The sequence below is a fragment of the Channa argus genome, chromosome 2, assembly GCF_033026475.1.
Source record: "Channa argus isolate prfri chromosome 2, Channa argus male v1.0, whole genome shotgun sequence".
In the NCBI taxonomy this organism is placed as follows: Eukaryota; Metazoa; Chordata; class Actinopteri; order Anabantiformes; family Channidae; genus Channa; species Channa argus.
This window is the reverse complement of record NC_090198.1, coordinates 26817282-26833085: the sequence shown is the minus strand read 5'-3', so window position 1 is coordinate 26833085 and position 15804 is coordinate 26817282. Positions and strand designations below refer to the sequence as shown.

The window sequence follows — 15804 nt, the reverse complement described above, 5'->3', positions numbered from 1 at the left end:
TTGTTGTTAAAGCTGTTTTTTTTTTTTTTTTTTTTATTGGAAACTGTGTCTTTGTTGTCCAGTATCTACACGGTGCTGCATCACTTTAAATTGAATAGCAGATAGTGGTTTTATTTATTCAGAAAGTGTTTACAGAGACACCATTGACTATTACAAATATAATATAAACGTTCCATTGTTTGTTATATAAACCTAAATATTCTGTACTATGTCAGAACTCCCTGCCACTCGTTTAAATGCATTGTTCCACTTATTCCACTTGGAGCATGATTAACCACACACCTGTGGTAGCTTGTGTTGCTAACAAATCCATACTAGGTAGATATGTAAAAGACAAAATTGAAATCCATGTCAGCAGCTTTAGAAAAGTTAAATGATAGAAAAGTAATGCATTATATGTTGATCAATCTAAGAAAGAAATCTGAGAAATGACCAAATCTCACATTAGAATGCTCCTGTGAACAAATTGAAATCATGTCCTGCTGCTGAATTGTCTTCCTACAGTGAACATCACTGCAAAGATGATGTGTAAGCATAATTCTAAGCATCATCATTTTTTTTGATTAGAATAAACAGAAGAATCCAAACACTGTTTTATAAAATCAAATCAAACAAACCCTTGTTTAGAGAACTTTTGTTTACAATTTTATTATAGAATAAGGCACAAGCTTATATTTATATTGTATTCTAGAGCTAATGCTTAAGCAGCAACCATGTCGTGGTGAAAAGGAACATGGTCTGGTAACCCCCCAGGTTAGAAATAACACTGATGCATTGGTTTCAACAGCTCTGTCTGAACTCTTTATAAAGTCAAACTGTATAATAAACTTTCAGTACACGGAATAACATATTTCCAACACTTTCTTTTAAAAACAAATGTGCTTTGAATCCAGAGTGAATATCTGCACATCTGTACCCAGATGCATTACACATCTTCATTGTCCGTGTAAAACTGATTTTTACATGTGATCTGTGCATAAACACAGGAGCAGCAGCAGCACTGTGTTCAGTCCAATAAAACCAGTTTCTTCACTGCTTTCTCAAATGTACAAGTGTGTCCTGAACTCTGTGCAGCAGGAGACAGACATTATGAATGTTTACTCTGTGTATGCAGATCTGAGCTGAAGTCTTGTTTCCAGATGACCTCTGGGCAGTATTGGTCGTCATGGTTACAGCTGTCGGAGCAGGTGTAGACCACAAGCGTCCCCCAGTCAATACTAGCTCCTGTCGAGTCCACACACAGACTGTTTAACAGCTGGGGCATTACCTACAAACGCGCACACACATTAAATCAACAACTGGACTGTTACCTGTGTGGAGAGACACTGTTACATTTATTATCCAGCACTTCTACACTTGTATGTTTTCATCTGATTTTGTGATTTTTTTTTTTTTTTTCCCCCGGCTTTTCATTTTATTGATCAATCATAACTTTAAAACCAGGTGGTGTGCAAAAAATGAAGGGGACAGAATACTTTCTGAAGCAACTGTATGTGTTGCATGATGGCAAACTACTATGTATTTTGCTGTAACTACTATTATTAAATCATCTCAAAAAGTAAGATATTTTCTTCTGTATGAAGAGCACACCGTTTTTCTTTTGCATGAACATTTCTGAATCTTCCCACTAATAAAACAACTGAATACGCTTCATTTTGGCTAGTTAAAAACTGAAGACGGACAAAGATGGAAGGAATCACTTGTAGATGAATCACAATAAATCCTAAAGAGACCAGATAACCAAGCAGTTACTACCTGAAACTCAAAAATCCTCCTGGCGCCACAGGTGCATGGTGGGATATCCTGATCTGATGGGATGTGCTGAGAAGAAACCCACAAAGGAGAGCCGCCTCGATCGTAACGCAGCACCTAAGAAAGCACAGGCATGAGCACAGAGGAACCCATCTATGTAGAACCTTCTAGCTTCACATAGCTTTCATACCTGGTGTGGTTCTGCTGCGATCTTCTTTTTAAACCGCTGGAACACTTTATTGTCTTCAGTCTCATGCATGGCCATCTCCTCCAAGTCCCTTTCTAAGAGGGCTGACTCTAGAACAGAAGGTCAGGAAAAGACGGTGACTAAGGATTAATTAATCAGTAATAAATTACCAAATAATAGATTTTCCATACTGATGTGAATCGGAACCCAGCAGCAACTGTATTTTTGACCACTGGCAAAAATCTAAACTTACCATCTGCTAAGGAGGGACAATCTACGATCCTCTGGGTGTCCTCTCCTCCTTCAGCCTCCGTTGTGTCTTCCTTGTTCCTCTCTTCCTCCTCCTCAGGCTCGGTGACCAGCTCAGACTCGGGGAAGAGGAAGGGTGAGGTTGTGACCGTGGAAGCTACTGTACACAAAGAGACAGACATACAAAAGACGCAGCAGACAGGTTACAGTAAGTCGTCTTTGTGATGCTCCCAACAATTACAAGTAACCTCTCTTCTTGAGGATGCCAGATACTGGAAAATGTATCCAAATCCTCCTGTCTTGCATTAACAACAAACAAAGTCTACAATTATCATTAACTCTCTTACATAATAGCACATCACTACTCTAGAGCATGGTGAAAAAACAACTCCATTAACTTCCACCTATTCACAACTCAAACACATACCTTGGCTGCTGCAACACTCCTTCTTGTGTGTGTGTTTCCAGTGGAGGGTCTGGTGGTGTTTTCCACAGTAGGTCACAGTGTGGCAGCGGGAGCAGGCTTTGTTTCCGGGGCAACCACACACCCAACACAGTTTAACTCCTGAGACAGGCAGCACACACTGGTACTGTTCGGGGTCGTTGGGTGGTTCATCGTCTGGAGGAAGAAAACAATTTGATCAAACAAATCAGTGTGATTGTCCAGTGAGAGTCATGAGAATTTAATCTGCAAATTTTCTTTACCTTACATTTTATGATCCATGGACTCAAAATAATGAAAACGGTTTGTACAGTATTTGGTGAATACAATGTTGGATCCATGCTTATATGAGAAGGCCTACAACTGATTAATATCGCAATGGGATTCTGAGCTATAGTGCAGTAATGACATGACTGCAGGAGATTCAAGCAGGCAGTTACACATAGTACTAAAACACATTTTAAACCGTTTTGGAATATGTCGAAGACTGAAATGATGGACCCTTGGACTGTTATACGGACAAATGCACAAACCTGGAGGAGGGTCGAAAGAGTAGAACTCATTCCTCCTGTGAAGTTGACTTCTGAAAACTGATGGGGAAAAAAAATAAAAGAATCTGTCAGAACAGATGGCAACAACGTATTGAGTCTTGTTAAAAAATAAACGGCCACAGAGGGGACTTGTTACAACAGTTTACAATGTGCAGAGGAAAGGATGTGGAGAGGGGATGAGAATAAAAGAAAGCTGATGCAATTTATTTTTTTACACTTAATTAAGCTGCTCTATAAAAATGTCCAAAAAAAGATGTGCGATAGTTTTTGATAAGTCCAGGATGTCACTTTCAAATAACAGTCCAAAACTCAAGCACATCCAGTTTAACTTCATATTACTCCAGTAACAGTAGAAAATATTTAAACCCGAGAGTCTGAAACCACTGGATGTCTGGCTTTTAAGCAAGAAAATGTCAAGATTCTAAATGCCAAGCACAAAATCAGCAATGACTACCTTTCATACAGCGGCTGTCATTGTGAGCGTAGCACTCCGGAGTTTTGCAGCAGAAAAGAAACAGCGTTCTGTGGAAACTTCTGTCCTGACCAGATATCGGGGCATACACCTGCAACAGAGAAGAAATGTTTAGGATTAATGTGAAGCCGTTTGATGAAGCTGACGCAAAGTTTGGTCCAAAGCAGCAGAGGAGGAGCCATCCGAATACCAAACTTGCAAAATTGCTGTAAATTGCACAGGTGGTCATAATATTATGCCTGGAAGAGCAGTTTACAGTCCATCTAAGTGACTGTGCTTTCAGAGTTCAACTCTCAATCTTAATATTTATTTTATGTTTATATATATATATATACACACATACAACAATCTTCTGTGTGCAAATTTAAGTCATACTGATGTTGGATTGTCATTGTTAATGCTGTAAGTTGCTATGTATCTCATGTCCTGAGTTACTGTTACACAGCTAACACATTTTGAATATACTGTACTTGACACTGTCAATGAAACTGTCAACCGGTGTTTAAAAACTTCCAGTTCAGTATCTGACAATATTGACATTTTTATTCACATTTCTACCTTTTAAAGAAAATTCACTAACCTGCAACAGAAATACCATAGGCAGGCGGCATATCTCACAGGCCAGCGCGGGTAGGGAGGGGATGCCTGTCTGGCTGAGCCACGCCGGCTTCCCTCCAACTTTACTGGGGAACTGCGGGGACCGCAGCCGCCACGGTTCCGCCTCCTCCAGGAAGCCTAGGGTCACTTCCGCCGAGGCCATGTTTGTATCGCTGGACATTTATCTGTCTTTAAAATGAACGTGTTGGGTTACTGACTGTTCAGAAACAGCAAACAGTATCTTCTACCTGTCACAACACAACACATGCAAGGCTGGTGCAGTTCTGAGAAGTGTCCGTGAGGAAACACAGACCAGCCGGTAAATGGTTCCGTACTCCTTGCAGCGCGTAATGAAGAAATCTTCTAATAATCCACTATAAAGTGTCTTACAGATTTATAAACACCATTTATTAAATATGGTGATGTGGTCGCTGAATCTGAAAGCCTTAACATATTATTATTTTTGTCAGATTCATAAGATTGTAGAGAGGATTTTTATAAAGTAGCCTGTCATATTTCTTACTTCATTAGATGGCGCTAATGTCAAAGCTGTTCCACAAAAAGGCTAATCAATTACTTAAAGTATATTTACAGTTGGAGAATTTTTTTATATTACTATTTTACTTCTACATCTAACAGTTATATTGTTTGATCATATCATATGCATGTGTGGTGTGAAAGAGGAATGCCGAAACAGACTTTGTAGATAAAACAAAAAGAGATGACTAAAGAGCCTTTAATAAAATACATTTACTATAGTATAGTTTGACCATCGCAAATAAAAGATTTTCCTAAGCCCAAGTATAAACCCTCAAGCTGTCAAAATTAGTTTACATGAGTACTTGTTACTTAACTACACGTCCTTCGTTTCTCGCCTGGCCTGAAGAGATGAAAACATGGTTATACTGCTAGTTACTTTTCAGAATCTGATTAGTAATGTAGTAAGAATTTGGTGACCTCTGCTTTGGTGAGTACTATAGATAGATAGATAGATAGATAAACTTTATTTCAAGATAAAGATAAAAGTCCATTTAACACACATATGCACTATTCACATTATTACACCTCCCACATTATTATAGTTAAAATGCAATCTAGATACAGATGATCCAGCTGTAGAAGCATTCTAGTTTAAAACATATAGTCATCAAGGAACCATAGTATCAGCTGCTACATTAAAGCGATGGACACGGCGGCTGTAGCACAGTTGCTAAGGCAGTCGTCCACGGACCACAGGGTCATTGATTCGATCCCCGCTCCAGGCTACATGTCGAAGTGTCCTTGAACCCCAAGTTGCTCCCGGTGGGTCCGTTGAGCACCTAGCATGGTGCACGCCGTGTGTGTAAATGGTTGAAGGGGAATCGACATTGTAAAGCGCTTTGGATAAAAGTGCTACATAAGTGGCCATTTACATGATGTGCATTTAATATGAATATTTTGTTAATATTGTAGTACTTTGTTCATTACTGAACTTGCTCTTTGTCCCCATGAGTAGGTCAGGTCTCTCTATCTCTCTCACACACACACACACACACAAAAAGACCCCGTGGGGACTTTCCATTGACACACACTTACATTAATCTTTTGTCATCCCTTTTAATTCTGTTCTGAGCTTTGGGGGCCCAGTGATCCCCACAAGAACAGGCACAAGTCAATGTGTCAACGAGTTTGGGGCCCTTCCAAGAAACACACACACCCCCACAGCTTTTACACTTGTGCAGTGTCCCTTAAACCATGACAATTAAAGACGGGCACCACAGCCTTTACCTGAACCCAAACTGCACCCTAAAACCAGGTCTTGACCCTCACAGTGTCAAAACGCCCTCACAACGGCGGCATTGAGCTAAAATGTGTCCACACGACCCTGACAAGACCCCCCCGCACACACACACACACACACACACATCCCGTGATGTCATGTGGGGGAGTTGAGCAGGGCTCTGTCCTTTGGAGGACTGGACGGACACGGGCTGTTACAGACGGACAGCTGCCGTTAATTGAATCGCTTCTCTTTTAATTGGACTTGGATTCATATTTAAATGAACATGGACACGGTCTCAGTTTGTGGGCTGTGGCGCGTGAGCGGGACCTCGAAGTTTTGCTGATTTAGTCATGGAAACGAGAAGGAAGCGGCTCCGTAGTTCGGAACACACCGGAAGAATGGATGTAGAAGCTGGACCAAACCGGGACTGAATCTCTGGACCTGGTCTCCTCCAGCTTCATGTCGCCCTCCTCTCCCTGCCAGATGCCTCTGCGTGGCGATGGGGGCTGCAAGCCGGCGGCGGTGTCCCCCGCTCCGCCTGTCCCACCGAGACGGGTCCGAAGCCGGGACACGAGCTCGGGCAGGACGCGGCGGTCTGGGGCAGCGGAGAGGCGGGTGAAGTGTGTGCTGGTGGGGGACGGAGCTGTGGGGAAGACGAGTCTGGTGGTCAGCTACTCCACCAACGGGTATCCCACCGAGTACGTCCCCACAGCTTTTGACAACTTCTCAGGTACTGGACAGAGGAGACACGCTGTACTAATATCGACAATCTGGGATTTATCAGAGCAGATTCTTTACTTAGTGTACTACAGTATTAGTGCTGTTAATAGTGTAGTAATACTACACTGTAGTAAAATCTACTTCAAGCATGTACACACACATTTTTAGAACTATGTTGTGTATATTACAGTACTTTAATGGATTACAGTTACCGATTACTGATGTAGTGATGTACTGATTACTGTTGTAGTTGCTAAAGGTGAAGCTATTATTAATTAGTTTCTCTCGGGGGTCAAAAAAGTACTAGTTATGATGTTACCCCAATGTTACCCCATGTTATTTTGTAGTTTTGGTCTGAATCTGCAGAGTAACTGTAAACTACAGCTTTCAGATGAAGGACTTGTGAACAGTACTTGAGTTAATGTTTGCTACTCAGCTACTTTCTGTCACCGCCATGTGGCTCTAATGTTTATTTTGTGGACAGTAATTTCAGACTAGCGATCAGTACTTTTACATTAACTGGTCCATCATTTACTAATTCAAATGTTGTGTATTCAAATGTGAACAAACCTTGGCCTCAGAAGTTGAATACATCTAAAATACATTTACTTGAGGAATACTCCACTTAAGTACTTTAAAATAGTTATTAGTGTACATAAAATTAATCTTTTCTTTAGCATTTGTACTTTAATTAAATTACTAACAAAGTTATTTATTAACTCAATGAAGTTACTAACCTTGAGTAGAAAGAACGTCTTACTTGTTTCTGACCTTAATTTGTGTGTGTGTGTGTAGTGGCGGTATCGGTGGACGGGCAGCCAGTCAAACTTCAGCTCTGTGACACAGCTGGACAGGTCAGTGATCTGTCTTTCAAACAACATAGAAGCCGAGAAGCAGCAGCAGCATTTTCTGTTGTTTTGTTGGAATTGGAAACAGTGGGTGTGATGGTCTGAAGTGATTATTTCTTGATGTTGTGTTACTGAAGTACAGAAGCTGTTTTATTTGATTCGATTTAACTGGTAGTGTTGTGCTGCACATGAAGTGTGGTAACATGCAACAGAGTTTGTTGGAATTGAAACAGAGATATTGTGGAGGCTTCACGTGCCTCCTCCTCTAAAGCGTTATCGTTTAGAAAACTGAAACAGTAATTTCCAAAGCTTAATGAACTTGCTTAATGAGTTTTGCCGGGATATCTAAAATATCTTGCTACAAATGCAGTAAACATTTCTTTATAAATGCACTGTAGATGTTTTTTTTACTTACAATTAGAACTGTTGTAAGTGTAAGTAAAGAATAGTAAAACTATTCAACTTCAGTAAACTGAAGATACTACATTGAATTGACTTTCAGTCACACAGACAACATTACCAGGTAGAGGTGTTTCATTTGAATGCATTTCTCAGTTTAATGGCTGAGTTCTTGAGTTAATGTGAGGAACTTGATTTAAATTACACACTTAAAGTGTCTGTAAGAAGACGAAATTCAATACCTTCATCATAGTAGTTTTTACTGTTGTAAAAAGAAACAACAATGACTTAGTTTGCATCATGAATGGATTCTTTAAAACAGTTATACTCATAAACAGTGCTGACATACTATTTCAGAGGCAGGTATTGTTAGGTTTGTTATTTGAAAAAAAAAAGTAGTGAGTTAAGTTAATTAATTCACATCATAATTTCTAAGACGATTCAATTAAATCTGTTTGATGTTTTACACTGTACATTGGTTTTGCTGCTCTACTTACATTTTTTTTTGCTCATCACCATAAAACAGAGACAGTCTAGTCCCACTAACATGGCTCATTTCTGAACTGGAGTTTATAGATAACAGACAGATTAGACTAAACACGGTTCATGATATCAAGAAACTGCCTTTTTCTATCCGATGGATCTTTCCTAGGAAAAGTTCTCTTACTGGAAAACAGGAGATGATGTAATTATGTCAACATGTTCAACAGATACTGTTTGCTACAAAATCGACATAACATTGGGATAAGCCACCACTGGTTAGAGCCATTTGTTAACTGTAAAACAAACCGTGATTATGTGCTGAAAAAAATTAAACACACATACCACATAACATAATAGAACTTAACACGCATAACTGTATGTAAACACACACTGAGGAGAATAACAGTCTGAAGATACGATACTATAGTGTTGACAGAACAGCAGTATATACTGTTGGCTTTTCATAATGCAAAAACAATGTTGTTGTAAAATTGCAATTAAAATTCAAGTTATATTGTTGCTCAATAGAGTTTAGTTCATGCAAGATGTCATAAGCATCAGTAAAGCTGAAATGATCATCTTCTCCATTACAGTGACAGTGAATGGGAGGATCACAGGCAGAGGGAGGAGTCACACATCAGGGCTATGACACAAAATGATGTCTTTATTGTTTATTATCCCAGTATCACTGAAATAAACCTCTTCCTCTTAGACACCAAAAGAGGAAGAAAGTTGGCCCACTCCTCTGGCAGGTCTAAATACAGTATGAGTCCTACTTCCTCCTCTTTGAGGTTATCGTCATATCGTCCCTTTCTCTTCTCTTCCTCCCTCTTTCCGCTTTTGCCCCAGTCCCTTGTGTAATTGCACTTGAACAGTCAGGACTTACAGGATGTTGTAGATGACTACATGCTGTGCTCATCTCTTCTGTTTATCCAAATACCCTCCAAAGCGTCATGCGGCTGACTGTCTCTTGATCTTTCCCGTAACTTCCAGGATGAGTTTGACAAGCTGCGTCCTCTGTGTTACACCAGTGCAGATGTGTTCCTGCTGTGCTTCAGCGTCGTCAGTCCCGCTTCTTTCCAGAACGTTCCCGAGAAGTGGGTCCCAGAGATCCGGCGACATGCCCCGTTTGCCCCGCTGGTCCTGGTTGGGACGCAGTGTGACCTCAGGGGAGATGTCAAGGTGTGAACAATGTGCTCTGTGCTTTTTAGCATATAGTGTGAACACAGTACACTAATTTATGTTCCCATCCTTATCATGTAAACACATGGGACCATTTGCTAACTTGACTAACTGACTGATTCATCGTTACAAGACATCAAAGACATTGCTTTGAAGCACAATAAGTTTATTTTTCATGAAAGCAAAGAAAGAAAGGTGCACAAGTATGCAAAAGCTTTCTGAGATGCTCACTAGACAATTTAAATAATTCATTAGAATACTGTGATAGTATGCAAACGTTTTATCGGGCTTTTTAATGAACCGTACATGTCCCCTGTCTACATGACTAAAACTGTACCTAACACAGTATTACCTCCTCTGTTTAGGTTCTCATTGACCTGGCTAAGTACGGGGAGCGACCCGTGGACCCATCGGACGCCCAGGACTGCGCAATGGAGATTGGAGCCGTGGTCTACATAGAGTGCTCCTCTCTGACCCAAAAAAACCTGAAGGAAGTGTTTGACACGGCCATACTGGCCTGCCTGCAGACCTGCAGTTCCCATAAGCACCCGAGAGGAAAACAAAAACGACATAAAAAACAAAGACAGACACCGGACACGATGAAGAGTCTGTCGAAGTCGTGGTGGAAAAGATACTGCTGCGTGGCCTAGACCGGCCCTGCAGTTGGTCTTGCTATCGGTGCTGATCCTTTGTCGACTTAACTTGAATTGGATTCAGCTGGGTGTGGGTACTGACTGGATTCGCTGGATTCCAGCTCGGGTTCTTTGTAACAGATCGCTGAGAACCAAAGTAAGACTGTTGTGGATCTAAAATGTTTTTGTTCAGAGCAGAGTTTGAAGACATTTTACTACTGAGCTCAGCCCAGTTCAGCAGAATCTGGGATTTTCGTGCTTAAATGTCCTTCTTCTAGCCTGGTTTTAGCCAGCGCGATGTCTCTGGAGGAGAAGATGCTCTGGCCTTTCCTGGGATCAAACTGGCAGAGGTCATAATGCTGTTTGGACGGGTCCAAGTTTGAACAGAAAAACAAACAAAAAAAAAACCTTCCAAACCCACTTTGGATTTGTGTAGTCATATGCTTCCTGTTACTGTTGGTGGTCTACATGAAACTGCAACTAAACAAATTTTTCTAACTTGTTTCTAACTTTAGTCTTGTTTCCAACACTCATGATTAGAAAGAACTGCTGACACAAATAGAGTGGCTGTCATCCTTAAGAACAGAAGAACCCATTTCCATTGCTTGAAGTCTGAAATTAATCAGCATATCCAGCCCATGGTTAATTCCGGAGCTGATTTTTATAGCTGCGGTCATTGTTGCTCTAATGAAAGAACATTTTTCAAAGTGGCTAATCATTTTATCCTGGTCACATGCACACTTTACTGCCGGCAAAAATAATCTGGAACCTGGATCATGCACACTAACCATTAGGCTATCAGGGCGGCCCGATCTGGTTTTGTTTTTTGTTTTTTTGTTTTTTTCTGTGTTTGGTCTAGAATGAAGCCAGTGAATCAGTTTAATGAGGCTTAGAATTTGTTCAGGTTCATATCATGATGCCAGCATCCTCTCCATGATAGAAACACGCTGTTCTTGGCATGTTTTTACTGAAACACGATTCCCAAAACTATGAAACCTAAAATATGTCTTAGTACCAGCAAAGGATACTGATCAGTGGCACATGGCTGTGGTTTAGGTTAAATTTCAACCCAAACCACTGTGGTGGTTGAATGTAGTCTGGCTAACACTTGACCTTGAAGGGACAGGTGGACATTGTTATTTTTTGCTCAGTGCAGTACCCAGGTGGCTCCTCTGGGGCATTATGCTGTGAGTTCATATGAATTAGAAACTCATCCTGTAAACCAGTAACGAGCACATCATGCAAGGCAGACAAAATCTATATATTGATTTCAGATAAGAGTCGCACTTCCTCCATGCTTGATCTATGTTTCCAGGCACTTAAATGGGTTTTAGTGTGAGCACCAAGTGTTTTCACGTGTTTTACAAAATAGCCGCAGCTATTTGATGTGTAGGATTGTAGCAAGGAAATTATTCTGGAAAAACTGAATCATTGATCTTATCAATGCAATTATGCAGCTTACACTGTAAAATGTATTTGTACATTGAAGGAAATCTTTTATTACTAGTTACCCACAGCAATTGTTGCTCTGCATTCATGTTCTTTTCACAAGATATAAGCTGCAGTTTTTATAGTGTTAACCATCGCTCCCGCCTGCCATTCTGTATCCACTCAGCTTTAAAACTACAGAGCCATCCATTGTCCTTCCCACAGCTTCTGTATTCTGTTAGTACTGCAGCTGCCCCCGCAGTCTGTTTTCCGTCCAACACATTAAACTGTATTTCTTGTAAAGCAGAAAAAGAGTAAACTAAAACACAACTGCCACACCTTCTTTTGTACATTGTAGTTAGTGTCATTTCAAACCAATTCTCTACAGTCAATATATCTAAATGCATCCTTGTGTTAGCGTCACTGTGCCAGATTGGAGAAAGACACAACAATGGAAAAAGACCCAACAAGGTTGAAGTCCATACTGAGTGAAACAGATGGGCTGTTGTTTAGTACAACATCATTGTTCATATTGGGCAGTAAAAACAAAAAATTATGTTGCACGTTCAAACATTTCTTAAATCTAAACTCTGATGTGAACCCCTGTCTATGAAGAACCCTGGTTACCTTTTTAACTCTTTTCTTGTTGTTTTCTGCAGTGTAAGGACTAACATCTGCACAGTGTTCACCGCATCCTTATCATGCCAGCATTTCCTTTGACAGCTTATGCAGTGACTCACACTGGGGATCTTAATGCAATGTTTAAAAAAGCTTTGCAGAAAAAGTGAAAAATGTTAGCCCACAGCTAAAGGCGCTGGAAACCATGTGGTACCAGGACTCTTAAACCAGATGGAGATCCAGGGCAAAATCCCTGCTGATTTTGAAAAAGTGTAGCCGTCCTCCATAGATCTTTTATTTCTCCATAAGCGCTAATTTACGAGATTTCTTTTATTGTGCTTTAAATTCAGTATTTCAAGTTGTATGAAATGGAGTGAGCTTGTTATACAGTGAATAATCATTTCTTTCAAATGTAATGGTACTGTGAAGATGACTGAAATACTTGTACATTGATGCGATAGATTTATACAATTACACAGAATTGTGTGAAACATTTTTACCCCACTAGTGAGCTACTCCTGTTTAAACCTTTCTATTACTCTCCGTTAAGTGTCCAAGGACCCATATACACATAACTTTTGGCACCAAAATGTGTTTATTATCGTCCAAACCCATCCCCTGAAAGACCCTCAGATGTTTCTACAATCTGGCTTCAAGTTGTACACTAATACCACTCTTTACTGTACGGCAAATCTGAAATAATGCATTATATTGTTTGGAAAACTGTTGGCTTTGGGCTTCTGTCCACAGCTGTGATCCCTGATTTGAAGACTGTGTTTTACTCGGGCTGTTGAGTAGTTTTCTGCTGAAGATGTTGAATGAACTCACTGTTTTGATGTTTTACTCATGATAGAAAATGTAATTTTTCTTACTGAGGAAAAGGCATAATAAGTTTCTTGTCTTGCTGTTTGTGTGCAGCTGTGGCTGATGGTGGTCTTAAGACGGCTACAGGTCACACAGACCTTTATGATGCTGTAGCTGGCATTTCCTCTCTCGAGTTATTCGATTTTCTGTTCTTACAGTTTAGAGACAGCATGGGGAGTTTTTCAGCGAAATGAAGTTGTCTGAGATTGGGGCCTGGGAAAAAAAAAATCTGGCTTTTAGCATAAATAGACTTAAATGCATTAATTATATTTTTGTCTGTTGCCAAAAGCCTCTAACACCTGATAAATATTCTATAATCCACTGGAATGTTATCACCTCATCTAATTGCTGATATCAGTTGATATCATGCCAGTAATTGTGTTTCAGTTGTGGCAAATAGCACAAATAGGCAAGAAGGTAAATATTATTAATAGGTGGTATTAATTATGAATCAATTATGCAACTTCTAGTGGCTGTGGGAAGTATGACAGGCGCAAGGGTTGTGGTGTAAAGAGCAACAAAGTCTGGGTAGATGGGTGACAAAACACAGGGCTTTGTTAGTGAGTAACCTGCTTCCTGGAAATCCGTGTAAGCATCATGTGAGTAATGTGTTTTCTTCTCTTCTTTTGGAAACATGGCACAGAGATTCTACTTTTTAGTGGCAGAAGATGCTGTGCGCCCATGGCTGATCAGAGCTCTTCCTTTCACAGCACCGAACGGAATATGTTGCATTGCTTGTCCTCAGCTTTCAGAACAAAGGTTGCGTTATTTCTCCTGTTTAGAAGTGACACGGTTTCACTTTAATATTTTGCATGTCAGGAGCCAGAATGAGATTGATCCACAGCAGTGCACCGCGTGTCCTGTACAACCGAGGAATGACTTTGCAATGTAGAACAGATGGGTCACTGAAAGTCAACGGTTGTGAATAAGATGATTGTAGTGATTTTTGTAGTAGGCAGACAGAGTTTTCTGCTGCAAGTGTAGTGTTTTGTTGAAGGTGAGACAGAAATGTCAGTGTATTGTGTTTGGGCCAAGTGCAGATGGGGACTTGCTTTAAAGAACGTGACTGGTGGTCTTATGAGTTTAAGGGCAGTTGCTGATTTATGTAATGTTGGAACAGACCTTTACCTTGTGCCATTTTAAGTATTGTATTAGTACAAACACAGCCAAATACCGTACTATTTTTTTAAGTGTGATTTTTTTGCATAAGTGTTTGTGTTAGAAAAATCAGATCCATACATGATATACATTGGAGTGTTTCTGTGAATGGCCTTGGGTTATTGTAAGCAAATCCAGTTCTGGTCACCAGACACTGAATACCCACACATTCTCACTGTTGACATCCCTCAGAAGGGCGACACAGAGGCATCATTTGTTTTATGAAGGCTGATAACGCACACCTGAGCTCACTCACCTCGGACACCAGTGGAGAACTCCTCCTAGGAAACCGAGCTTCTCAGCCCGTGAGAAACATTTTCATTGTCTCTGCATGTGAAAACTGTGTAACAGATAATACACTGCTGCAACATGCTCACACTGAATTCTCTGTTCAACTGTCGGACGTGTTTGCAGAGAAGTGTTATACCCAGAGAAATAAAGATTATTTGTTATAATACCTGCTGTGTTTTGTTGATTTTGAGGCCTGGTGCTCAGCGGTGGAACTGGGTGTGTTTAAATATAACTCCTGGATGTATGTAACTCTGTAGCTTCATGTCATGAGAGCAAACAGGCTGTAAATGGGGTTATGTTTAGGTCTTATGTGTTCTACCCCTGCACCAGATTTGAACATATTTAAATGTAAATGAGGTGGGTTTTAATTTACCCCCCCCCCCCAAAAAAAAAATACAAAGAAATAATTGTAACTAATTCTGGGTGCAAAGTATAACCATGTCTGCCCAAACTCCCCTTTCTTTAGCAAAAACATGGCACAATCCAGTCCTATGTGAGGCTAAATGTGGCTGCTCTCACCTCTCAGTCCAATCTTTTTATTTACAAGACCAAAGTTTGCACATGTGCAGGCTTTATTGAATAATTGTTAGTGAAAGGTGTTGCTATTATTGAATAGAAGATCCCTGTATGTTACACGCCTAAATATGTGAGAGAAATAAGTTGGGGTTGGAAGAAACAATAGCAAACTGTTTTAACTGGTGGTGTGGTTGAGATCAAGGCCAATGAAGTATGAACATGAAGTGTTGTTGTGTTTGTTCGGTTTCATTTCAACAATGTGACCATAAAAGAGACTCTGAATAATCATCAGGATGTTTCGGTAGTATGACACAGACATGAACACACTCTAAACTGCTTTCACCCCGCGTGGTTCCAGATTGAATGTGTGTTTTTTTTGTTCATGTTGTTTTGGCTGAATTCATATTTTTAAACTGCACAGCAGGTTTCATGATAATCAAGTTCAACAACCATGCTGCACTCAGCTGATGCACACCAGGATAGAGGGGATAAGATGGGATGAAGTTTGGGGCCATGGAGATGTAGTCAAACTAACACACACACACACACACACACACACACCAAAAGTTGTCCAACTTCAGACTAGATCATTGTAAACAGACTTTGCGCTTCCAGGCCCTCATGGTTATGCAATAACTTTATTTTGAAGGCTG

General features: G+C 40.3%; 2 protein-coding genes across 3 annotated transcripts; one reads left to right on the top strand and one right to left on the bottom strand.

Moving 5' to 3' along the window:
- Positions 1 to 89: 89 nt before the first annotated feature.
- Positions 90 to 4551, bottom strand: pdcd2 (programmed cell death 2). 2 transcript variants are annotated; one of them, XM_067488242.1, is made up of 8 exons: positions 4234 to 4551; positions 3636 to 3744; positions 3164 to 3220; positions 2616 to 2807; positions 2193 to 2345; positions 1943 to 2049; positions 1756 to 1869; positions 90 to 1267 (listed from the first exon to the last, which is right to left on the bottom strand). In XM_067488242.1, the coding sequence occupies exons 1-8, from the start codon at positions 4429 to 4431 to the stop codon at positions 1088 to 1090; spliced, it is 1110 nt and encodes a 369-aa protein (XP_067344343.1). In that variant the 5' UTR covers positions 4432 to 4551; the 3' UTR covers positions 90 to 1087. The 2 variants fall into 2 exon arrangements, with proteins under 2 accessions (XP_067344343.1, XP_067344333.1); XM_067488232.1 differs by having other exon boundaries at positions 97 to 1267; positions 2193 to 2348; positions 4234 to 4550.
- Positions 4552 to 6015: 1464 nt separating this feature from the next.
- On the top strand, positions 6016 to 14801 carry rhoua (ras homolog family member Ua). Its single transcript, XM_067488277.1, has 4 exons — positions 6016 to 6742; positions 7528 to 7586; positions 9456 to 9644; positions 10010 to 14801. Exons 1-4 carry the CDS (start codon positions 6472 to 6474, stop codon positions 10292 to 10294), a joined length of 804 nt encoding a protein of 267 aa, XP_067344378.1. The 5' UTR covers positions 6016 to 6471; the 3' UTR covers positions 10295 to 14801.
- The last annotated feature ends 1003 nt before the right edge of the window (positions 14802 to 15804 follow it).